The sequence below is a fragment of the Hyalella azteca genome, unplaced genomic scaffold (assembly GCF_000764305.2).
Source record: "Hyalella azteca isolate HAZT.00-mixed unplaced genomic scaffold, Hazt_2.0.2 contig399, whole genome shotgun sequence".
NCBI lineage: Eukaryota > Metazoa > Arthropoda > Malacostraca > Amphipoda > Hyalellidae > Hyalella > Hyalella azteca.
The window spans coordinates 14,996-41,444 of NW_025930751.1; the positions used below are offsets into that span (position 1 = coordinate 14,996).

General features: G+C 38.5%; 3 protein-coding genes across 3 annotated transcripts; 2 read left to right on the plus strand and 1 right to left on the minus strand.

Annotated features, from left to right (window-relative positions):
- The first annotated feature begins 389 nt into the window (after positions 1 to 389).
- LOC108670870 lies at positions 390 to 1,908 on the plus strand. The gene is made up of 3 exons (XM_018158359.2): positions 390 to 726; positions 1,247 to 1,429; positions 1,673 to 1,908. The coding sequence occupies exons 1-3, from the start codon at positions 399 to 401 to the stop codon at positions 1,906 to 1,908; spliced, it is 747 nt and encodes a 248-aa protein (XP_018013848.1). The 5' UTR covers positions 390 to 398.
- Positions 1,909 to 5,835: 3,927 nt separating this feature from the next.
- LOC108670883 (DNA primase small subunit-like) lies at positions 5,836 to 17,059 on the plus strand. Its single transcript, XM_018158373.2, has 10 exons — positions 5,836 to 6,063; positions 9,085 to 9,241; positions 10,425 to 10,509; positions 11,287 to 11,377; positions 11,672 to 11,799; positions 12,501 to 12,565; positions 12,871 to 13,063; positions 15,057 to 15,265; positions 15,664 to 15,815; positions 16,280 to 17,059. The coding sequence occupies exons 1-10, from the start codon at positions 5,952 to 5,954 to the stop codon at positions 16,297 to 16,299; spliced, it is 1,212 nt and encodes a 403-aa protein (XP_018013862.1). The 5' UTR covers positions 5,836 to 5,951; the 3' UTR covers positions 16,300 to 17,059.
- Positions 17,060 to 17,303: 244 nt separating this feature from the next.
- On the minus strand, positions 17,304 to 22,679 carry LOC108670884 (allatostatin). Its single transcript, XM_018158374.1, has 5 exons — positions 22,648 to 22,679; positions 21,236 to 21,336; positions 19,455 to 19,556; positions 18,689 to 18,816; positions 17,304 to 17,437 (listed from the first exon to the last, which is right to left on the minus strand). The coding sequence occupies exons 2-5, from the start codon at positions 21,326 to 21,328 to the stop codon at positions 17,428 to 17,430; spliced, it is 333 nt and encodes a 110-aa protein (XP_018013863.1). The 5' UTR covers positions 21,329 to 21,336; positions 22,648 to 22,679; the 3' UTR covers positions 17,304 to 17,427.
- Between the last annotated feature and the right edge of the window lie 3,770 nt (positions 22,680 to 26,449).

The following is a 26,449-nucleotide window of genomic DNA, read 5'->3' on the forward strand; positions in this document are numbered from 1 at the left end:
CATAATTTCGATTTCAGTTTCAAAATCTTATTTCTAATATAAAAAATGGATAATTTTTTATAAAACTACCGCATTGACTGGAAAATTGTTCAATGCGACATGAACATATGTTCATTGTGATCGTCTCGATAACGAGATTTATAGGATTTTCTTTTGTCGTGTTAGTCTTAGTCTCTTAGCCCGCTAAGTTAGAACCTTAATTTATGCTCGTAAGATTACCTTATGTGTGTAAAACCACCGCGTTTAATCAGTGGACAATTAATCTTCTTCAAACGTAAAATACTAATTTATTCAGCCATCAATAGTTGGTACTGTTTTAATTTCAGATTTCAATTCATTTTCCTGAGCTGACTTTTATCCTAAAAAAACCTCGCCCATCTCGGGGGAGAACATCAGCAATGCTGATCAGGAAGCTTTTGGCGTTTGCCGTACTTTCAGCAGTGAAGGAAACTATAGGTACGTCTATTAAGTACCTCTCGGGACCTGCACCTGTTGAGACGTTGCTTGGACTTGGCGTGACCTCGAGGACTTACTCCAACATTGGCCCTCTCATGTGCGCGCTGATGGCTGAGGTGGATCACTTCCCTGCTGAAACTTTCTGCGTGCACAAAACAAACGGTGAATGCCTGCTCCTCAACTCGACGTATCTGGCTTTGTTCAACCGAAGTTACTCAACTACTGATGATTACGACTGCTTCAAGCGAGAAAACGATCTTGTTCCAGTTGGTAAGTTTGCGATGGCGGACGAAAATCACAAGAATTTCATATAGCTTTCTAACTGCCGGAATTTGTTTTTGGTGATTTTTTTATAGTTTTCACGCGTGGGTTTAGTTAATTAAAGGAATTGATTACTTCTAGTGATGGTTATTAACGTATGCATTTAAAAAATGTTATATTGCTCACGATAAAAATAAGATGACATGCAATAAAAAATAATAAAAATAAGATGATGATAAAATAATGACTGCAAATGCGTATTTTACGAAATCTGTCAATTCGGCTGTGCTATTACGATAGCAGACGCATGATGATTCTTCGAATTATGTTTCATTCATTCTACTGTTAGACTTTCTGGACATTTTCTGACGCGAAAAACATCTTCAGCAAAATAAAACATGGAATCGGCATTGCGGTCATTGCAAGCAATTATTCTGCTCAATTCGTATTTCTGGTTTGAAATGCATAAAAAACATATTTTACGAATTCATGCTATGCTGATATGTATTCATAACTACCGTACCCACAGCCCCTCCCTGCCAGACCGGCTTCGACTGGGTTGCAGACGTTGGGTGTGTGGTTGTGATGGAGACACGAGTCACGTACGACGTCGCTAAGGCCTCGTGTCCTAGCGGCTCCCAGCTCGTCTCTCTCTACTACGACAACTTCTGGAAGCTTGCTAACTACGTCCTGAAAAACTCTTACCAGAAATGTACACGATTGCGCATTAATAGAATAATTTATTTCGAATTAAAAATTTGAAAAGACATTCCAATGACACAAACTCGATTGAAAATATAGTTTGATTTACTACTGGTTTTCTTACTAGTTTTCGTGAAACTGGTGGCGTCACAAACTGGTAAACTCACAGTCACACGTCGCAACATCCACATTAGAATATCTCTTACTAAAACTCTCATTCGCACTTTCCAACTAACTCGTTCGTTTGTGTCAGATGGTCAAACTGGTTACATTTTGTACCACTTGGGGGTTCACCGCATCAACCGCGTGTGGATTTGGCGGACTGGCCAAGTGATGCTCTCCTCGCCAAAGACGGACGTTTGGGGGCCTGTCGACCCCAACGATGACTCGGACTGTGCATTCATGCAGATCTACTCAGGCGAAATGTCCATCTACATGGTGGACAACCCGTGTACGTCCCTCGCCCGCTATGTGTGTGCGCTGCAATGAGGACATTGTGCAAGCAGCAACAGTGCAAGGATGTCATACCATCATAGAATTACCATCACTCGGCGCTTGGATAGCCAGTTTTATTCACCATGAAATTGTCTGTATCACAGGATCTCTGTACCAGCCGAATACAACATTTCATTCGAGTACTTTACATAAATAACACACAAGTTTAATATATTAATCGTGAAATGCATTTCTTTTTGCGGAAACATTCATGTGATATATTTTCTTCCTTTTCTAGCATTGTAGCAATTTCAACCTGTCGACTAATTTTAAAATTATTATCTTCGTCCAAATTTAATTTTTTTTTTTCATTTAAGTCGATCGGGATAATCCATAGGTTTACCATCAGTCCATTTAATTTATGAAGATTTCATTACTTCTATTATGAAAGTGATCGGTTGAAAAAAGCAATGGAATATTAGCCTCGTAAGTTTTCGAATTTTTGAAACTCACAAAATGTCTTTTCCCAGCTAAATCAAAATGTTGCGGAAATTAAAATGACCATGTAGAAACATTTATTTCTTTATGGAATTCGCTTCTCAAATGCATTAATCTCATAATGGTACACTATCGAATAAAATTGTTGCATCATAATTCAATTTGAAAATGAGCTGGTTTAGCGTTTTCTTTTTACACAATGTTTTCAATGAAACTGGAAGTCTTATTTGAGTGACTGACACCTGCCCCGGTTTTGGACTTGATGTGTCGCAAATTTGCAGTAAATGTTGTCTCATTTGTGAAACTCCAAACTTATCGCTGGTCCTCAACATCGTGATGCGAGTCAAAATCGTGACATGCTCTGATGCCAACTGCATTGTGATTTTTTTGCCGCAATCGCAGCATGAAAAATCAAACGTTAGCTTCAAATTTTAAATAAAATCATCACATTGCTGTTAAAATGAAATCACATATTTCCCTTCTTAATAATCCCGCATGCTTGTTATTTTAAACAATGAGTTGTATCGCAGCCGTGCACCACCAATTTTGTGCACTAATAAGCCCTGAATCGAAAGCCTTGGATCTCTCCGGACATCCACCTACATATCAGCCGTGAACCACTCTGTTTTGTCCTCCTCCGGCCTTGCATAAAACCTGCCGTACACCACCAGGCCGCGGATCGAATATGACTTCGGGGAATTATTAAATTGCGTAATTTTACGTTCACCGCATCTGAGGTTAGGTTTCAGTTGGCATAGTTCTGTTCCAAAATTTATCGTCCTACGACGAGTGGCCGTTCGGCAGAGGGCTGGTTCGACGCACGGCCTTGATATGATTGTCCAGAATTGTTGAAGGCTATGTTCCGGAAGGCAGGAATCACGATGGTCCATTACATCCAGGGCAGTGATGGTCTTCGGCAGGCGACCCGTTCCACTTGAGCAGCCCTAAAATACACAGCATCTGTGATATATGTGAGATATGAGAGGACTATCACTCCTACATGCACGTGATATACTCGTGATATACCAAGCACCAATCTATTCGAATAAAATATTTTGTTTAACTACTTTCATATGCTTCACAATGTCAAATTTCAATAAAAGTTACACTTCTTCGGAATTTTTATGTCCGTGACTAAACTTTAAATGGTTTATTTGTTGGTTTATTTGTAGATTCCTTTAACTTGAATTGGTTCGCCCGGTGTCTTCATAAGAAAATTTTAATCGGGAAATGGATTTTGGAAAAAGGTTTTATTAATTTAACTATAATTTATACTTAAGAAAGCAGCTGCGTGAACATCGGAAAAAATTTCCGGCTATGCTGCATGGTATCCATTGATTCTTGAAAAAGGGCTTGAGATGTTTCTTTTGTGAAGGCTATTATTTATGTTATTATGCTGCAGGTTAAATCTAATTTAGCTGCCATGAAGGACTATATTTGTTTAATTATAATATAGATCTGTTGGCTCTTGTTTTAGTAATATGATATAATTTTCAAAGCTTAGTCTCCATTCCAAATTATTACCTAGATTTCTGTTCAACCTAAATATTTTTGCTAGATTTTTGAATGAATGAAAATAAAACTTTGCGTTCTATCATCTTCAGAATTTTAGGGGCACAATTTGCAATGATCGTTTTGTGTTTATTACTAGAAATATGCGAGAAATTAATGAATGGAAAATTAGCCCGCTCCCATTTTTCCTTCGTAGATGTGCCGTTATATTTTACATTTTGATAAGCTTAAATATTAATATTGCATGTAACTTCATGATGCGAGCCATAATTATTGAAAGGCTAAAGACACCTACCTCTATGGGACGGCAAATTTACAGCGGTCAAAAACAGGTGCTTTGATGTAACATGTGCTTTTATATACTTCTGACAGGTGCTTGATATGCTTGTGAAAGTTGCTTTCTTATGCTGGGTACAGGTGCTTTGATGTGCAGGGGACAGGCGCTTGATGTGTTTGGGACCACCATTATATCGGTGGTGTCTCGATTAGCGACCATTCTGTCAATTTGTGGCTCAAACTTTGTTCCATAAGGCTGTGCTCCCTTTTATTGCAAAAAAATGTTATCACGCGTTGGCGGATCATATTGGGTCGGACTACGTATTCTCGGGCCCAACGCAGCCGTGGACCATCAATTTGGAGCACAAATCAGCCATGGAATGGAATGCCTAAAATCTCCGTGCGGCTAATATTTATTTTTAATTCCTTCCAAAGCTCCAGCAATCACCAAACAACAACAAAAACAATTATTCCTAAGAGCTTCAATCTCCTAGTTACGAGAGCAAATGGCCCAGGGTGTTATGACGGTCTACATCTGATGGCTACGTCGCACATCCCTGCACACTACCACCAATGCTCCAATTGTGCTCCAGCGCTGCAATCTGTCACGCAGGCATGTTGGGCATGTCGAGGTCAACTCTAATGTGACCCGATAAAATTTAGCTGATTCAAATAATTGCCCTTTATGGTACGTGAAAGGCACAGTCAGCTTATTTTATGTCACGCGTTCCAATGAACAACAGAAGGAGATCTGCTCAAGTTTGGAAGGCCTTCCATGACGATGGCAACTATCTCCGCTGTAGGCAGAATTTCTTGCTTCGCTTGCTGGTGGAAAATAAGTATGCCTGGAGAAAGCAGAGTAAAGTGCTCTGAGTGATGCGAAATTTAACGTCTGCCCGCGAGACTGGCCGCAAGTACGGCGGTAAATTTGTCCGAGATGTCGAAATTTAGCACTTATCAAAACAAATTTGTGCTCATGCTCGGAGGTGTGATACTTGCATTTGAAGCTCTAAGGTAAATTATAGCATTACCTAATTTTACAAGATTCATACACAGAAAATCAGGAGCTCGATAAAGGTAGCAGAATCTGGGGTTAGGTGTTTAGATCATGGAAGCACGTTTCAAGATTAATTGAGTCTATAAATGTTGGCCTAAAAATTAAGGGTTGATTCTATGGATAAGATGAACATTATTGACTTTTTAGAGTGCATAACGAATGCAGGAACGTACCGAGTCGTTCAGTCTTGTTTTAATAGACTCATTTCGTGTGTTCGCGGACAATGCAAAGCTATTTATTCCCGAATTTTTCGCTTCAGGTTGGTTAGTCTTACTCCTCAATGAATTTAATCAGTCATTTTACAAGTGTATAAGCTTACGTGTTGAGCAATTTTGCAGAAGCAGCGTATTTGGATGAAAGGGTTAAACGAATGCAGTGATGTCGCAGATCAGCAATGTTCAAGCATGGACCAGCAACCCTGTGCTGTTGGTAAAAAAAAATACTTTTCCATCCCTACGGCGCTTTCGTAGCGCATTTTAATGCAATATAACTAATTGAATATTACGATTTTGATTAACAACGTAGGAATATACGATGTAGGAATTAGATTATGGTATAAAAAATAAATCCTTTTCATATATGGCCAATCTGGGGTAATTCATCATTCTATTTCACGTAAAAAGGTAAATCAGTGAAACCGCAGGCGGGCGCGGGAAATTTGTATAGTGTGATTTTTGGGCAATCGGAGGGACGACTGACGTCAATTTTTGGTGTTGCTGTCATACGAGTTTACGTATGGTTTAATTCGGTTACAATGCCTATTTCAACTGACTATTCTCCTGAAACGCTGGTCGATGTGTTACCAATCTATTATAAAAGGCTTTTTCCTTACTCACAATTCTACAAATGGCTCGCTTATGGAAATGGTGAGTTCTATCATTACTGTAAATGTATGTTCTATGGCATTGGCCACAGGTTAGCAAATGCAGCTGTCCTGTGGAATCTGCGACTCTGTGTGGCTCCCATGGAAATGATCTATTAATTCTATTTTGTAATCAAGACCACCAGTCTACCACAAAATTATACTAAGGGGAAAACAGCTTTGTAGTTAGGCTACTACCTATGACCTATGTGATTATTAAAACCAAAAATTTTCTATAGGCACTTTGAGTGACTCTGAGTCTGAGGAGCTGGCAGTAGCCTGCTGCACCAGTGTAGGGTTAGGTACTAAGACTTAAGTTCTGACAATTATTTTACAATTTTTAAAGTGGCAAGTTTAGTGTTGTACTCATAAGCTACCATAACCTCTATGATGCTGCCACAGTGCCACTGCACAGTGCCACAGTCTGCCTTTGTTTATGAGTTTACGTTTTTTGTTCAGCTGATTGCAACAAAAGGAGGTTGTATGTTTCAGCTGATTGCATCGGTGGTCAGTTTTGTATTTGTGGATTGAATCATAGGCAGTTTTTCATGTATTTGCAAGTGAGTGTACGACTGTGTACCTACATAGTGAAGATGTTATTCTTTGCAATTCCCATCAATAATGACATAACTACACTATTGTATTCCGCTCTTGAAATAAGAATTGTAGCATTACCATCAACCGGGGCTACTCGGGACACTTTTGAACGTTTTTCATTCATAACTTCTTACCATGAAGCATTTCATAAACAAATTTAGACTCATTTTATAGCTCTTTGCAACTTGCAAGGGCTATTGAATGGCATCTTCAAAAAATTCCATATGCTATTTGTAAGGTGCCAGAAGGCAGAAGCAAAAAAAAAGTGTCATAAACAAGATCATGAACGCCAGAGTGACTTTGGCCATAGTTTAGGGTAAACGCGGTATATTCCGACACTTTAAGGACGCATCGAGAAATGAAAAACTATAAAAAAAAACCGTATGCGTTACGTAAGTTCTGTTGCCTTCACATGACTCTCAAAACACTTCACTAACGCTAGATGGCCAAGACCTAGTGTTTTTGCAGTATTTCGACACGCAAATGTATGACGTCACCATTTCAACCATCAATGAATGCATGGAACTAAAACAAAGCTTAATATAAAGGAAAAACTAGAGAAGTGATGGAATTACCTACGATGTCGGAATATACCGCGTTTACCCTATGACCCTGCTTTTGTTTGCAAAACAAAATCAAAAACATGGCAGGGCAAAATCAAAAAGTCACCCCAGTTGAGAGTACCTTATTATTGATATACCAGTGTGGGCTTGATTTTCAAATATGTGTCATTTATGTTCCTCTGTGTCTGCCTGCTCTATGCATTTACACATTTGCTGTTTTTCAACTGTAGAAAATGATGGAATATGCACGGTTAGTTTTTCAGTCATGCCCAACCTGTCGGATACGAGTCTTGGAAAGTTATATTGATGGTCTTGGAGAGTCATGGAAAAGTCATGGAATTTTTTTTCCAAATACCAGTGGCAGTATGCACCCTGTATGTATATAGCTTTCCTGCCATTATTGGATCCTTGAAATTCTCTCTACTCTGCTAGATGAATTAACTCCAATAAAATTATTGAGAGATTAACTGCTCAATTGAGCAGTAAATTTATAGATTACCCCAAAATACATGAATTTATTGCTGCTCAAGCGGAATATATTTAGCCAAGCATACTAGTTTCCCATAATGTCTGGGATAAGTGCCTCATACACTTGCACATCTGACTTGGATCTGGGAGTTTGGCCAACCAATCCTGACCAACAAACTTGATTTAGTAACAATTCACCATACATCTTTGATCTTTGTTCTTTGCTTGTAGCATCCAGTCATGAAGATGAGTCCACTCAATCAAGTTGTAGCTATTGTGTTGAATGAAGTATGAGGTCTATATGGTATTATACATGTCAAGAAACTGATTGCCATACATCCATAGATTAACAAATATTTCTCTCCTGCATGTTTATTTCATTTAAAATCAGTTTAAATCTAGATATTTCACTTTTCCAATCCACTTTTACTGCATATCTCCAAAATTCATCAAATTTGTCAATGTATTTCCATGTATTTGACATGAATTTGTGTATTGGGACCTCCAGTAGAGATTTTCCTTTTAGTTTAGTGGTTAGTCAATAGAGAGATCCAGTCATATAAATTAGCTACATTTTTCATGGAAGAATAGTTGAAATGGCTATCAAAACTATTCATGGATGTTTCCAAGCTTTATTTTTTTTGCAATTTGTTGGAATATTCTGCACTGCAAACCTTCCATAATCACAACAAATCCTGATACCGTACTCCTTAACACATTTTATTAAGAAATCAGGGCTCATGAATAACTCTGAGTCAGCACACACCCTACCAGCTTGGCATCCACGTAGTGAATAAACTAAACCCCACAGCAAGCAGTGGAAGCCATGGCTCAGCTTGCCTTGCTCAGCTTGTTAGGCATCATACACTGGCGGATTTGGTAGGTGAGCTGAGTTAGACTCACAAGCTGGACTCCATGCTGAATGGAGCCCTTCAGACTAAACCATTTCATCCAATGTAGGGGGAAATAGTCCTTAAGTTATTTCACTCATTTCATGTTGTTATTATTTAAAGTAGAATATTTTTAAATGTCCATACAGTACCTATATGAACAAATTTTATAAGTTGAATTGAATGCCAAAGTACAGTCTTAAGCAGTAATAGAATAAGTATTATTACTATAGTTTGGATGAGATCATAAAAAATTCTATTCTTATGCATTTCAACTGGAGTTCCTCTTTACTTGGCAGCAAATTCTAGTAATATTTGGAATAGTTGTGCATGTATTTGAGAAAGATCCAACCTGGTAACTTTCTCAGTTCCAAAATATAATATGCATTATACAAGGACAACTTTTTTTTATTGATAGTAAATTTCTGATAGTTTTGAAGTCCTTAGCTGCAAAGTGAAGTAGTCTATAACTATTTTAATATTTCTAATGGTTCTAAAATTTTACAGTTGATAAGCAGTACTTCAGTCATCGGGAATTCTCCTTCACCTTGGCGGATGACATATACCTGCGTTATCAAAGCTTCAAGGACCAGCAGGAGATGGAAAAAGAGATTCAACTGCGCTGCCCTCACAAAATAGATATTGGCGCTGTCTATTCTTTTAGGTTAGTGATATGTATATACATAATTAGGATTTTTTTTGTTTGAATTTAGGTATTATAAACATTTAGTTACAATTGGATCCCCCTTGAATTTTAAACTTGCTTGTGTTTTTCAAGTAAATTTGAATATGATTCCAATAAGGAATTTTTTTGTTCCTCCAGAACTAATGGAGTTAGAATATTTACCAGGGTAACAAGTAAGGGAAAACCTAAGCAAGCATAAACTCAACTGGTTAGTGTAATTAATGAAAATCCAATTCTGACTAGTCCTAATAGCTTTGTACAAACATATTCTAATGAACACTTCTCAACGCAATCACAGTAGTTAGCTCATTGAATGTAAATATGCCTGTTCTTATTTACAATCTATTCCTAACAAAATTCAAGGTATGCTTCAGCTTCCACCCCAGAGTCACAATACTTGCGTAAGTTATTCTGGGTCTGTTGGCCAACTGATCGCAATCAGCGACTAGTCAGATCCTCCTTGCTGACTTTATAGTCTCCAGAGAGTAGGGCAAGTGTTGGCAGAATAAGTACCAGGTGCTTGTAGCTGTGTGATTCGGGGACTGGAATGTAAACCGAAAAGCAGGCATAGGGATGCTGGGGGACTATGCTCCCCGAGTCCTAGGCGTTACTAAACCCAGAACCGCCCTCGGCTCTTAATTTTGTTAGGGATGAGGATATATAAAGTGACAATAAATTACACTAAATTACAAACACCTAACTCGAACCCAGAAATAACTGATTTATTTTGTAATGAATTTACTCTACTGGGAATAACCTGGTTATGTTACATGAAGAATTAATCATCCTAAATAGATGGGACATGATAATAAACCTTTGAACAATAAAATCAAAGTTTACATTACAATGATGAGTTTTGATTTACTGAAAATTGCCTGTTTCTGAATAAACACAAATTATGCATTGCAACATCATAGCTAATCTTTTGAATATAGACTCTAGCTAATAAAAACTATTCTCTTATTATTTATTTGACTTATTATTTCCTGAATCAAGTCAGAAATGTTTGACTAATGACTTGGATGTTTTCTTGTGTCTACTTTGCACTGCCATTGAAGCTTGAATCATAGCAACATAGTAAAACATGCTTTTTCTTAATAAGAAATACCTGTAGACTTTTTCAAGTCATGTTGACTATAATTTTGGTTACTCTATTTCTTAGGCCAAAGGATCATCGCACAGTGCCTGTCTTCACACCCCTGCAGAAGGAACTGGTCTTTGATATTGACATGACAGACTATGATGAGGTAACTTGTGATATAATAAAATTATTTTTGATATTTTTTAGATGCTCTTGATAAGTGAGGGAAATGCTTCATTGAGTTGCATTAGTATGGTATCTTCCAACAATTGCAGCTTAACTTTCAAAATAGATCAGGGAACAAGTTAACATTTATCATGTCAGTCATGTTATCTAGTCTCTGCATTTTCTGTAATGGGATCAAAACAATTCAGTAGCCCTCAAGTGTCTAACCTTGTAATATCAAGAGGCTTGGATTTCAACCTTGTCCTACTTATGTAAGGATAGATCTAGATCTGTGATGAAGTTTAATTGACTTCAATATTGCATGGGCTAGACGTTAATTCCATTTAAACACTTTGAAATTTTTACCTAATTGCACACTATGTTCTGTCTTGTCCGAGTTTGCAAATATTTTGACCAAAAAAGATGGTAGTTAATGTTGAATACTTTGAATTTACCAAAATTTTATTTTAAAATGTCCTGCAATGCATGATTTTATAGAAAGTTTCAGCTTTTCTGTCCATCCGGCTCCACGGCTATGGGGCCTGACTACTATAGTATTTAAACTTTAATATTATTCGACTCATGAATATGTATACATTTACTTTTCGAAAGATTACTTTTGTATATCTAAGAATAAAGATTTCCACACACTTATACTTTTTATATACATTTATAATTGACACAACTTTGTAACTTGAGTTACTGAAAGCTTGCAAAAACAGCTAATAATTTAATGATATATTACATAGCTTTTTGAATTTGTGCTGCATTTTTTCAGATTCGGAGTTGTTGCTCTGGGGCGGCCATCTGCACCAGATGCTGGCGATTTATGACGATAGCTGTTAAAGTTCTCGACGCGGCTCTTAGAGGTTGGTTTTATACTAAACCCTTTCGAATCAAATTTCCTCCAAATTCTCATTATTATTTGCGTCACACTTTAAAATCAATGCATTTTTTTCACACTTTTCATGAAGCTAATGTCAGAAAAAAATATTAGGAGCCTTCAGTCAGTGGAAGTGTCGTAATGATTCTGTGGATATTGTAATAGATGTAATGTATTGTATTTTGCGGCCCAGTGAAAACAATTATTTTTAATTTTTTTCGCTTGTTTGCAAGCTACCTGCAAGAAACGCACACAGAACAAATCTATGTTCTTCTTCCAGAGGACTTTGGTTACGAACACATCTTGTGGGTGTACAGTGGGCGCCGTGGTGTGCATTGTTGGGTGTGTGACGCGGCCGCCAGACAGCTCTCACAGGCCGCCCGCACAGCACTTGCCGAGTACCTGCAGGTTCAGACCAGTACTAAATGTTTGCTTCAGTATTGATCAAACTGCTACAGTTTACCCTTTGGGGAGCAGGTAGCCATTTTTGGTTTGATACAAAAAATACGCATTTAAATGGGCTCGTCAGCACCTGCTTCTTTGTTTGAAGTTACATTCCCTTGCCTCTGCCAATAGGCAATCATCATTCTAGCAATTAATTGACAACGCCCTCTACTGCGCTGTTTATTTCTAAGAATAGAATTCAAAAAGAAGTTGTATTAATGCAGACACCTATGACCTTGTTTCATTATTTTATCACATTTGCTCATTTTCATTTGAATCTTCATTATCAATTTTAAGGAATGGATTTTTGCTCACCATGATAACCTCTCATGATAACTTCAGCATTTGTAATTTTAAAGTAAATAAAAAGTTTGCAATTCATTGAGTACCTTTAAATTTGTCATACACAAATTTCCCTTCCTTTCATATCCTCAACTCCAAGTTATTTGTCATTCTGTGTTGAAAGGATTAAATATTTCTGGTAAATTGATTACAGGAAATTAGAAGCGTCTTCTAGCGGTTGGTGTGTATTGTGAACCAAAAGATTGCTTCTAGACTTTTCATGGTTTAAAATGCTTTTCTACATTTACATCTACATTAACAGTTAGTTTGGTGTATCTCACTTCAGATGGCTGGCCTAACTCAGCTGATCTTTCCTTGCACAGGTGGTGCGCGGCGGAGAAAATCTGACCAAGAAAGTATCTTTGAACAGCCTTCATCCATCCTTAAAGTGAGACTTATTTTATGGTCAAAATTTTTTTTAATATTTTGGGCACCTACTGTCGATCACAAAATGATCGACAACAGATTGAATGATGATCAATATCAGAGGAATGATGATCAGATCGAATGAATGATCTCATCAGAGAAATGATGATCAGATTGAATGAATGATCTCATCAGATTTAAATTTGTGTAACGATTTTGTAAGTGTAATGACGAATTAGTTACGTCCCACCATACAATTACTAAATCAAGCATTATTCTCAATTTTTAAAACTGTCACGATATGAGCTGAACTATCCCCTTGGGCAGACGAGCATACCAGCTATCACAGAGCGACCTCGCGTGCGTGCTGGAGGAGCAAAATCTTGGCGATGCCGTGTTGGCTCTCTTACCGGAGTCCTCGGTTAGGGGGGAGCTCAAGACAGCATTTCAGAAGTGCTCTTCAGGAGCACAAATGCTGGCAACACTTGAGGCACATCTTGAAGACCTGCATCTTAGTAAGGTTAGAGAGACTCATTTTTTTGCGGTTAGAGAGTTAGTTCTGGTATGGAATTCATAGTAGTCATGCTTTGTTAAGTGGATCGCCATTAAGATCAGCCTCACACGTTGATTAAAAAAATTCTGAATGGTCCGTTATGTCTTGTAATGTTTGATCTAATAATTTGCCAGTAATGGAAGTTAGCGTACATTTAGGCTTTGGTCAAGCGTGAGTGTTAGTGCTTCTTTGTTTATTATCAACACACACTAATCCTCGAATTTGCATTGAAATTGGAGTTGAAGAGAACACGAAAAAGACGAGAACTAGAAAATTGCAATGATTCTTGCTTGTCTAGGTACCGTAATAACGGTGTTAAAAATACAGTGCATAGTTTGTGCAGTTAGAAATGTTTCATGAAGCCTACAATGATCTTGGGTCCAAATTGATTTCAGTGATATTTAACAATTATTTGATCCGTTATATAATACAAAAAACATCGCCAGTAGGTATATTCGGAGAAAGTTAACAGAATGCATTCATGGCAATTACCACTTTCTAGGATTTTATGGAAGTTTTAGCTCAATTTCTGCCTCTGACTTACAATAAGACAGTGCACGGGGTTGGACAGAGCAGCTACAAAAGTGTCACGTTTCAACTATCCAGGAAATGCGTGCTGTTTGTGTGTAGAGAGAAAATGAACCGATAAGGGACCTGCTAGAACTTATAAGCTCAGTTCTTGGCATTGTGTGCTGATATTTAAAGTTTTCTCTTTTCTTCATGTGAGTGAGCAAATTCAGGAATCAAGCAGCGCATTTGAGCCATGAAACGGATTTTTGCTCGCAAAAGCATTACCTGGTCATGGAACTTATCTAATGAATGTCATGAAAAAGCTTAATGCGTCAACCCGTTTAATAAATTTATAAATTGATGAATGGGCATCGAAGTAATACAGCCAATAGATATGGGACCACTGGCATTCAGACTGCCAGGCTTACTACTCTATTGTGCAACGGAGGTCCGTCTAAGCCAGAAACCACGCCAGTAAATCTTTTTCGCATGTAGAAAGAGCTCCTGTTTTAGCCGTTTTTTCCTTCGGCGGGTCTTCTGGCATGTGTCTATGCTTTGAAAAATCCTTTGGAATTTTGCGTTCCTAGGGGCATTGGTCCTGAGCGCTTCTTTGTCTGACCGCGGGCCTCAGTTGGTGGATTAAATTGTGTTGGCAGAATTCCTTACATTTTTCTTCACTGTCTCTCGCGTGTGAGCGACCGACGTCTTGTGTAAGCAACTTCTTGTACGAGTGTCTTCATTCCTGTTGCTTTTGATTTGTCACTTTTCATTCTTTTGTCTCTGAGACACTAACGCTGCAATACTATTAACCGTTTTCTTTCATAATTGCGGGCGCCAGCCTTGATCACTCCTTGGTAACATAACGGCATTTACCCCACTTTGTTATTAATACATTGCCTTAATTCTGGAAATACACAAAGCAAGTAAGGCATCGTGGTTGAAAATCACAGACTTGATTCTGTGTAGAAGCTACTGTATCATCATACTTCATTGACCAAATGTTATACGAAGTTTGTCATTTCGAATTTATGTATTCTGCTCAAATTCTTTTTACTCTAAAGAGAGAACCATCTGATTCTCCTTCCCCCAGCTGGCCCTGAAAGAACTGCTTTGCATTCTGGTCGTTTTACTGATCACTCTGCCTAAGAGCTCTGAGCTTTCAATTGGCTACGAGCGACACAGGAGCATCTGCTTTGTGAAGCAGAAGGTGGCCTGTGCTTCATTACAATCAAGACCATAGTTTATGATATTGAATTCCTTATGGCATAACCGCTAAATTAACTCTTTGGCTCCGAAATTTGTTCTGAAACTTCCAACTAAAAAACAACTGAGCACATTAGCTACAGTCCAAGGAGTTGGGGTACGAGTATAAATGAGAGTTCATATAATTTTTTTTTCTGGGAGCAGTTCTTTATGAAAAGCAGTAAAAGTAAATGTTCCTTATTTTCAGGCTGGTTACAAGAAAGGTCTACGCCCCATGTTATTGTACGAGATCGCATTGCAGCTTTGCTATCCACGTCTTGACATCAATGTCAGCAAGGGCCTGAACCATCTCCTCAAGAGCCCCTTCTGCGTGCACCCAAAGACTGGGCGCGTATGCGTGCCCTTCTCCGCCAGAGACGTGGATTCATTCAATCCAGAAGACGTCCCCACCGTCAAGTTTGTTGCTCATTATGTTGAAAATTACTCTCATACAAACGTAAACCAATTTTAATTTTTCTGTTTTCGTCAGTGTACTCTAAACTGTTCCTATTTTCTTCATATTTTTCTCGGGTTATCTAGTTTTAATTTTAACAGTTACGGTACGCTCGCCTAATCTGAGGGAAGTAATTTGATCCATCATCTCAACAACGGGAACAGTGATGATCAATATGTATTCATGCTAAATTTAATAAAACATTCCTACAATGTAAGTACTTTATTGTCGATTCATTAATATGTTTTTGAAGCTGGCGATGATATTCGTGACGCTGCAGTCATTGACTTGGATTTCAATGTGAGAAACGCTGTTTATTTGTACTTTTTTGTGGTCTCGCTAACGCATTCCTGTTACACAGCAAGCTGATCTCAGAGTTGGACGCTTGGGAGGGTAGCGACGCAGCGGGCGCACACTACAAGCGCACCTCTCTTGCCGCATACGTCTCCATCTTTGACAAGTTCCTTGCTGGTCTGGCCCTGGAGAACACGGCCCTCAGGAGGGACAAAAACGGTGAGTTTTCAACCCGTAGTCCGCCACGCGCGAAAGCTCTCATAAAATTCGATTGAATGAATTTTGATAGTTAGAACTATTTGTGTGGTCAGAGCACAAAAAATATTGGATGCATGCAAAACGATTCCGCCGCAAGATGAACCAGTTTATATTGTAGTCCACCATTACTACCATGGTCGTTGTGAGAATGATTCAAAGCATTCATTATCATCTTTTCAGCTTTATGCTAATCTTCATGATGCGCTGAAGGATTCGGAATCGTTTTGCATGCATCAAATATTTTTTATGCTCTGAATAACAATATTATAATAAATTACGGAAACTACTTTATTGTCACTTTCTGCTTGGATGTTTTATCTGTAAATTTTCCTGTTTTGCTAATTCGGCGTTCACTCGCCTTCATTCTGGAGTCAATGTAATAATTTACTTTTGTTGAATGCTCATATATTTTTCTCTCTTTTCAGATGAACTAAAAGAGTTCTAGGTGTGCTTCTCTGTCCGAAACCGGCTCCATTGTCTTCGGATTAATGCGGTTTTATGTGCCGCCTGTGTTCATTAAAGAACATTAAAGCTTCTTAATTATCACAATTGCTCACCCGGTTTATTTGACTCGGTAATGAGATGAATTAGAAACTACGTTTACGCCTGGAAACTGCCTTGTCCTTCTTTTGGTTTTGAGGATCTTTCCACTTCCTATCTACTAAATCAAATAAATATTGAGCTGTGATATGATACGTTGGTGGACTGACCCATTTCCGGCTTCTAGTAAGAAAAATGTAACGTATGAAGACTTTTTCGGTGTGGCCAATGTTAAGTGTGTGTCGTGTAATTAATGTTAGGATTGGCGGAGTGAAAAGATGCAATCAAACGTCTTAGACGTGACCCAGCAGCGATGCTCATGCCTGCTGGTGTGGAAGTCAATTTCTCTTATAGGTTAATTTTGGAGTGCATGTTTACCCAGTTGTGTGTTTTGTTTATTCCGGTCAGTGGCTGAGGATGTTGTCTGGCCGCTCCGTGGAGTTGTGTGACTCATGAAAATGTTTCTATGAGCCAAGACTTGAGTTTGCGTGTAGTGCTATTCTTGTGTGGCGTTTTAATTGTCATTGATATGATATTACTTACATGATAGTAGAGAGCTCCAATTATAGCTTTACAGGTTTAAGTAAGTTTGTGATTTTTATTGTTCACAAATCTAAAGTGCATTCCGCACATTAAATTCTTAATACAATTTTGCAAGCATTTGACCTTTGTCTACTCGTTTTTGACCTTCATGAATGGCTCGGCTTGTTTGTAGTCAAGTTTGTTCTGACTTGACAAGGTCTTTCCGATATTTTCTAGCAAAAACTTTATGGTTTCGCATTTATCTTACTCGAATACTTTTATGTTGAATTATAATTTTTTTCAATTACATTAAATAAGTAATTAATTGATTTAAATTTGATGCGGATCAAATGCAGAACAAATTGAGCAGGAAATGAAACGCCGCAAGATGAACCAGTTTATATTGTAGTCCACCGTTATTATCATGGTCGTTGTGAGAATGATTCAAAGCATTCAAGCGGGTGTCGATGTTAAAAGACGGCCGCCTTTGACGAGACGATGCCCCTGCATCTTACTTCCTGCTGTGCATAAACAAACGTCATTTTTATTAGAGTTTGCATCTTGGTTACCATTGTAGCGCTCGTCAAGTGAAAGACGAGAACTTTAAGAATTGAGCTCAGCAGTATCCAAGAGTTAAAATAGTATCATACCCGGCTGTTCAGTGAGTGGCACAAAAGATGAACGAGCCTTATATTGGTAAGCAAGAGGTTTATTTCACTTGATGGCTGCAAATGTGTCGTGTGTGTAATATTAAGTGATGATTTCGGTCATTGGCGTGAAGAATATATCTTGCAAAAAGCGTTCGTGTTTAAAATGAAAGCTAGAAAGCATTCAGGATGGTCAGACGTTACGCTCGACAGACGATGGCAATGCTCTTAAGTGGGATCACGGTTACTGTCTTGGCTTTCAGCTATTAAAAAAATTATCAGTCCTATACCGATGGTAGTCTACCAACCGTAAGATGTGGGCGATTTGCCAGAGTAGTATGGACATTCATCTTTTGGCCAAAAGGTTTCGGTTTAATTGCCAAATTTTGTTTGTTTATGTTATTTTTTATAATTGATTCTAGCGCTCAAATTAGCGACGTTCTGACTATAAGGTGCTTAAATTGTCAACATCGTAAAGTAAGAGACCATATGGAACTTGTTCCAGCTAAAAATTTGAAAGCTTTACGTTATCTCGCCGCGATCTAATCCGTCCGTTTCAAGTACGGTTCGCAGTTCAGGATCTCGTCGGGATACATTCAGCTCGTGTACCGTCGATAAAACAATAAAATCAAAAACTACGAATCTGGTCTATTACGACTTATGATTTTTGAATTCTTAAACTGCGTATTATCCATATATTTTTCACAATTTTCATGAATATTTTTCACAACTGGGCCAGGGTGGTCCAGTGGTTAAAGTTCAGAGTACCAAGATTGATGCAGAGAGGCGGGGGTTCGATCCCAGCTCTGTGCGCCAGTTTCTGGTAAGAATCGGCAAGGAGGCCGGCCGGGCGGTTAAGCACAGCAGAATCGTAGCAGTGAGTTGCGAGTTCGAGACCTCAAAATGCTGTGAATGTTCTCCGATGTTAAGAATCGGCGACAGGCCTACGGCCTAATAAACGCTGAAGCCGCTATTATTATTATAACTGAAATATTTCCGTCTGTCGAGCTTGCCTCCTTCAGAACGCTACTTTCGGAGTTGCCGTAGCAATCAATGGTTGATGACATTTGACTTAATTTAAACGGGAACACCTTAATTACTTTTGGTGTGTCTTGAGCTGCCTACCTAAAGCAGCTGATGGGATTGAAGTAGCATTGGTGGTAGCGGACTTGTCGCTTCGCGGTCGGCGACTCGTCTTGCATGCCATTCAGTGGCGCGAACGTTCGTTTCTGCAGCGCCCTCTCTCGGGATTCCTGCAAGTAGTCCACTTTTTAAATAAAAAAAATCATACGATAAATTCCATATTAGTCCTAACAATCGAAACTAAACGTTATTCGTTTCAGCCGTGGTCGAGAGCGGACGCTCGTGTTTTGCGGTCCCAGATTTTCAACTTTTAACTTTAACTGTGCCGTTTTCGGAACTCTTTTTGCATTTTTTTATGATCCGTGTCAGTGAATGACTGAATTTTCAGTGAAGTCAGTAAAATAGCTGTCTCTTATACACATCTAGATGTGTATAAGAGACAGGTCCAGCAGCTATCTCAATCAATCGTCAGTTATGGAAAGATCGGGTTCCAAAGGCCGGATCCCTTGTGAATCAAGTCACGAAAAGTTCAAGAATCGGCAACAGGCCATGGGCCTATTTCTTCAACGCCGACACTTCTATTCTATTCTATTCTATTATCTCCATATCAAATTTAATGAAGTAAAATCGCTCCAAAGTAATCGATGGTGATAGTTGAATCGAAATTAGAAATTACATTATTGTGATAATGCTAATTTAGTCGTACGACGTCTCTCTGCGGCCTTAATAACCAAACTTAGAACATTGTTCAATAATGATTGAATGTTTATGGGCCCATGTAGGAAGTTTTGTTGGGATGATCACCCACCAGGGCCAAGCCCCTGTCTCTCCAGGCCGCGTCCAGGTCCTGGGCAACGTCGCTCAAGATCTGTTGTCTAAGAGCCATCTCCTGCTTCAGCGCCGACAGTTCCTGCTCAGAAAAGATCGGTAATATTTCGACAAATTCAAACAATTTATGCAAACTGTGTAATTAAATGTATGTATAAGTTGAGTGCATTGTTACTTATCTAGCCTATTTTTATGTTTACCGTCATTAAGGTAGGTTGTCATTGCCACATTTATCCGAGAGTATTGTACCATGAGCTGTAATACTTAGCTAGGCACCGTAGTGCTAATTCCAAGCTCCTTTGTCCACATTGGATGTTGATGAAATAAAAACATATTAAAACGTACTAATAATTTTCAATGCAATCATACACATTGATAATTTCAAACCATTTCCTCTTCTTGCGAATCTATTTTAGGAAAAAAAAACTCAGCTGGTGTCGACCCTAAGAAAAAATAATCTCCGACTGAAAAGTTTTTACTGAACAAATTTCTTGTATGTGCATTGTACACGCATCTTCTTTTTCCAACTGCATGTTGCGAGCCTAGGCATAAATGCATATCTTCCATTACTTCTATGCCAGGTAATGCTTGTCAAATAGTCCAGTGGTTCCCAAACTTTTTCAGGCTGGCGGTCCCTTTGGCTTCCCAATGAATCTCTATCACAAATAGAACCCCATTTAGTTAACCAATATATTTTTTTACAGTTTAACTGTTTCAGCACTAGAAATTCGAGACGGCTCGTACAAATTTACGGCCGGACTCGTGACCAATCTCCAAATTCAGTTACTAAGGAATATCTCCCAAACTAATGAACGCAGCTCGATAAAACTTGGAAGACTTATTCATTAGGACCTAACGGTAACTTGTGAAAAAAATTTAAATTTTACCTTCATTCGGGAGTTATATGACGATATGGGCCGAAATTCGCAGTGTTCAAAGAATTTCTTCCAAACTATTGAACAGATTCGAAAGAATTTTTGAATATAAATTCCTTACTAACAAACGGTGATTTTTAGCTCGTGAAAAATTTATTCAATTCGGAGTCATGTTCTGCACGTGCTGTGTACAAATCGTCAAACAAACGTACGAACTTCTGACTTCAATTTCGCGGACTGCCGCCCCCCTATTGCCCCTTTCTTCTTCACCGCGTCCCTTCCCCCAGATCTTTCCAACGCCCCCAGGGGGGCGATATCGCCCACTTTGGGAACCACTGTCATATACTTTTTCCAACGGGTGCTTTCGTAAAATTCCATGTAAATGGATAAATCTGTACATAACAAAACCTTTAACCATGCTTTAGACAGGAACACATGGTAGCTCTTACCGTATCGAGTTTTCTTCAACCACAAGTTAGGTAGCAACACACGGAAGCTCCTACCGTATCGTGTAACCTTCAACTAAAAGTTAGGCACCAACACACGGAAGTTCCTACCGTATGATCGTGTAACCTTTAATTAAAAGTTAGGCACCAACACACGGAAGTTCCTACCGTATGATCGTGTAACCTTTAATTAAAAGTTAGGCACCAACACACGGAAGTTCCTACCGTATGATCGTGTAACCTTTAATTAAAAGTTAGGCACCAACACACGGAAGTTCCTACCGTATGATCGTGTAACCTTTAATTAAAAGTTAGGCAGCACCACACGGAAGCTCCTACCGTATCGTGTAACCTTCAACTGAAAGTTAGGCACCAACACACCGAAGTTCCTACCGTATCTTGTAACTAAAAGTTAGGCAGCAACATATGGAAGCTCCTACCGTATCGACTGCAGGGTGTGCAGCGGTGTGCATCGGCGCCACTGCAGCAAGCGTCACCACAAGCGCCGCCACGCTGAACAGACTTGTCGCCATGATGTCGTCTGCGATGTAATAAAGATCCATGTCGTCAGGAGACTCGCGGCCGGGGAGAATGTATTAACTTATATAGCAATTATTGAGAAAATATCTAGAGTGATAAACCGGTTTGTTCCAGTCTTGTCCTCTGTCTTGTGAAAACAAAATATATCTGCAGCAGTATCTACCGCTAGATATGAAGGAATCATATTGTCCGAATAGTGACTCACAAGCAGCTTTACTACAGAGACGTTCTTTGCCGGGTCAAACTGGATCAGGATGGCACCTACAAACGCAAAGAATGCATCGCTATTTGAACAAAGTATCACTCATCTCTCTGAGTGTCGGTTTGCCGCCACATTTCTTAGCGAGGTCATGAAACTTAAGTAATTGCCCATAGTAAGAGGGTGCATCAAAAAGTTCAAGGAACATAGACTGAAAATTCTATGAAAAGAATATGTGGCCAATGCACCTGAACGATCCTGTATCGATGTAAATTCATGGAGGTCATGGACTCTCAAATCAAAGAACATCCAAATCATTGACTCTCTGGAATAAGAATATGATGACTGTGCCTCAAATAAATAAGCAACCTACAAATGGATTAGTCGTTCCAGAAGCGAAAAATGTGACCAAAATGACCCCCACAGAGGCAGGCCATGCACATCAGTTTGTGGGAAAAACATTGATGTTGTTCGTGATCTCAGTGAAAAAGATTGGCGAATAACCACCGAATCATTAGGAGACAACCTTAACATCTCCGTGGGTTCTACACATACAATTCTGGTGAGTAGTTTGGGACTCCCATTTCAATCTTTTCTCTCTACGAATATATTTTACGGTCCTGGTAAAATCCCGGCACAAAAGTACGGTGATTACGGCTATATTCAAGCTTGAAACAACTAAGAAACATTGAAAGATATATGTAAGAGTGTAAGTATTGTGAGTTGTTTTGAGATTATCTCCGTTCCGTTTTTTATGAGATTTAACTTCATTCCGCATTTTAATTTTGTGACTGGCCGCCGAGATGCAGCGATTCTTCCACAAAATATATTTTATGGAACGAAAGACTTTGAGGCAGCTTTGCTTAGTATCCATTGTTATCTTTGAAAATCAGTGTTTTGTTGCGTTGCGTGCACTCTATGATACGGCGGAAAACTCCGTGAAATTCATGTATATCAATCACATCAACGAAAAAGACTAATGTTTGTTAAAACTAAGAATTTTGAACAAATAACTTTGTACTATTTTTCCAAGTAACTTGCATTCTTATACGAGATGTGGCAAAAGTTATACAAGAATGAGATGAAAGCTCGCAGTCTCCTCGCACCACTCACCCAATATGTGCGACGAGTTGTCACTGAGAGCTTCTGCTGCGAAGTGAGCGCAAGAACCTGTTGCGTCCCTTATATACCTAGAGCGTCGCATCAGGCTGTCGTGCGACATCGAAATAAAGCCTGTGCAAATGAAGCTATTAGCCTAACGCAATTGATTTAATTTATCTTGATCCTGCGTAGATGGGAGAGATCTGACTGTGCCAGCGCATGTTGCATACGCATAAATTTCGAAGACGTTGAGTTGAAAAAAACGTTGTGGCTCTTGATTGCCTTCTCGTTGTCGCTTGTGTTATACAATTTATCTTAAAAATTTGGGTATAGTGAAATAGTAAATTTTACGGGGTATATTAAAATGCAAATTCATTAATTATCGTGAAGAAAATAGTCAAGTTTTTCTATGTGGTAAAAGAAGCTGAGAACTCACCGGAATCTATTCAATCCATTATTCGCAAGTCTTCGCCATTAGTCTACGGAAATTGAAACCAGTATTTATTTATCTCTGTCGTATCTCAACCGGACTGCCTTCTCAAAAGTTCGTTCGCCGATCGTAAGTTCTGCAACATTAAATGCAATTTTGTTTCAAATTGCTAAGATTATGACATCAGTGAATGAAAGGAATCTGTAATAATGATTTTGAAACGACCAACTAACTTCAGAGATGCTGCCAGTAGTGGCGAAACTAAATGACATCATATTTACCATTTTCAAGGTTTGCTCTCAGGTTTGCTTATAACAGCAGCATTTCCGTTGCTCCCAAATGTTTTACTCATTACAGGAAAAGGGGGGACTCAAACAACCGTAGCTGCTTGAACATCCTCGCTCTCGCTGATAGCATCAACGCCACATAACTTCAATGATATAATCCAGAGTGAAAATAATGAAAATGTTTCTAGCATAATCCTCGGAAAAATAACATATTGGAAGTTATCAACCCAGAATGTGAGTACATGGTTATATTTTAAGCGGAAGATATATACACGAACAAGCAATGTGATGCTAGCAATCCCATTTCCTTATCGAACTGAAGTATAAGTTCATTATTACAAACTGTTGAATCCAAATATAAGGTAAAGGTTCAAAAAATTTGTGTAGGTTTTCCTCTCAGGAATCTATATATAATCTATCTCCCGATAGATTATATCGGGAAAGAATAGATTAAATAATTAAAGTTGAAAATAATGACGTAAATAGTTCAGTATGTCTGTATTGAATCCATTCCTGCACAATCTACTGAAACGAATTAAAATTTAAATTTATTATCTTGTTCTTGGTTAACATGTGCAACTATCATCAATCAATTAATTCTCTAACTATTATACATATTACTCGATGTGCGCATAATAGAAAAATTTGTGTGTTTGTTGATTATTATATTTATATAAATGAAACATATTACTCGATGTGTGCATAATAGAAAAATTTGTGTTTGTTGATTATAATATTTATAAAAACAGAAGGGAGAGTAGCTGGAGTGCGCGGAGCGATAGCGGTAGCGGGAGCGACAGGCGCACGCTGAGGCTGATGGATGAAAGAGCGGAGCGCGTCTCGCACGCTGACTGCTGCGGCAGTGTAAACTCGTTTTTCGACCAAAACTTTTGGATTTTATTTTTAAACCGAATATTTCAGTTTTGAAAACAGTCCCGAAAATTGGTTCTCAGGTAACAAATGCTTTTGGTTCGAATAATTCATTTTAGATACTGCTATCTTCTTATACGGAAATTACTCCTCTTTCCATTCAAATGAGGTCGTTATTTTGAATAGTCTCGCCCATATCGGGCATACTTTAATTTTAAGCCCATTTTCTCATATATGGAAAAAAGGCGTAAGGTGCTCGTCATTTCCGTCTGTCTGTCTGTTTGTCCGTCTGACCGTGACTTCACGTTTTCGTTCACGAGAAAATCGTTTCGTTCACTCACTGCAGTGAGTGAACGAAACGTTTTACTGAGTTTTTACTGAGTTTTTTTTTCATGGTAGCTTTCTTTACGTTACTTGCGTTAACTTAAGTAACGTTACTTTGTTTACGTTACTGGCCTTCTTACTATTAAGTTTTAGAAAAGCAATACGTGGACGAAAAAATAATGTATATGGGTATGAAATTGGATCCGGCGTTCGACTTAAATTTTGGTTTTCTAATTGCTCTGGGTTTGAAAATTCTATGTTTCACAACCTTCTTGCTAAACAAGAATGCTCGTGCCCTCTTCAAAGTAATTTTTTGTTCTTTTTTGAAGGGAAGGAATGTCACTTGAAATGCTATCGTTTTTTTTGTCGTGAACGGAGCTGCAAGCAAATTAAAAAATTGCACGTTACAAACAAATTATTTTATTTCATTAGATTCAATTTAAAAAGTTCATATAAATGTTCGCAGTCAGTTTCTCGTAGCATAACAGGTTGTCACTGTGTATAGGCTAGCTTTCTCTCGCCCCGTAAGTTGAACGCCGTGTACAATTGAGAAGCTTAATAGACGATATTTTATTTAAATCAGTCACGCATCTATACAAACTTAAGGGTATGAAGATAAAATTCCCCAAATTTACAGAAGAAACGTATAAATTAATCGTAATAATTAATGTTGTTGGTATCGCTGTAGGTAATTTGAATGAATGGCAGTAGGTAATTTGGCGAGTTCATAAATCCAATCAATCAAAGTGTCAAGAATATAATCTAGCATATCATCATTATTGTGCACGAGTCTCCAGACTCGCACTGCGTCTCCAGTTTTTGTTAGCCCGAGTTGCCCATGAGCTTTTCTATGGGACCACACAAACTGCAGGTTGACCAACAACAATAGCCATAATCAATTAGCATCGTGTCCCTCTACCGTGGTAACAATAAATAAAGCATTGGTCTTGTCAGAAAACAATTTCCTTACATTTATTTCCCACAAGCTGCTGTGAACACATTGAATGATGATCTTTAGTTGCCAATGTCTGGGTACATAACAATAATAGCTTAGGTACATTATTACCGTACATAGCAATCCAGTAAAAATAAATTTATTAGAGCTGCCAAATGGATGAGGGTGTGGACTTCAACATTTCTTGCTGATTGGTGGAAGCTGCCTCTTATATGTCGTTCTTATTTCTTTCCATAAATTAAATTAGAATACTTTAGCATTGTAGAGGAGTAGAAGGTATTGACGATTTTTGTCATTTCACATTTTCATAAGACAACAGATTATAATTTTATCATTGAGCCCCCAAAAATGGTTACAATCCAATCACTCGCATGTAACTTAAATGTAACAGTATTTGCATATGGCTGTATACCGTAAATATTGCAAATACTTTTGGATATGGCAGTATTTGAAACAAAATGTAGCAATTAGACTCTGAAAAAGTATATTTGCAACACTAAATCTAAACACTAAATCTATTGGCAAATCTAAACGCATTACTTATGTCCCGAAATTACTTATTTTTATTTCATACAAGAGCTGAATTCCTGATGTGTGGCTTCTCATTTATGAAACGCGCATGGTCTCCACACTTCCAGATTGAGGATGATCATGAATAACGCTGTACGACTGAACTCCTGAAACTCTATTCAATTCCGTATTGCGGTTTAGTGATATAGAAATTGTTGTAGTTACTATCAAGAACACGCATGCTGCGTCCCATCTTGGGGGCGATGCCTGACATCTTCCCAAGGAGTAAGGCTGCCAGGTCACCTGAAGTCTCACAGTCCGGTGCCTTAGATTGCTTTACCTACCAAGCCATCAATGGGAATTGGGCCTACGATTGCATGTACATTCGTAGCATACCCGCTACAGTGTCACCCTCAAACTTAGAAGCGCTCCTGTATG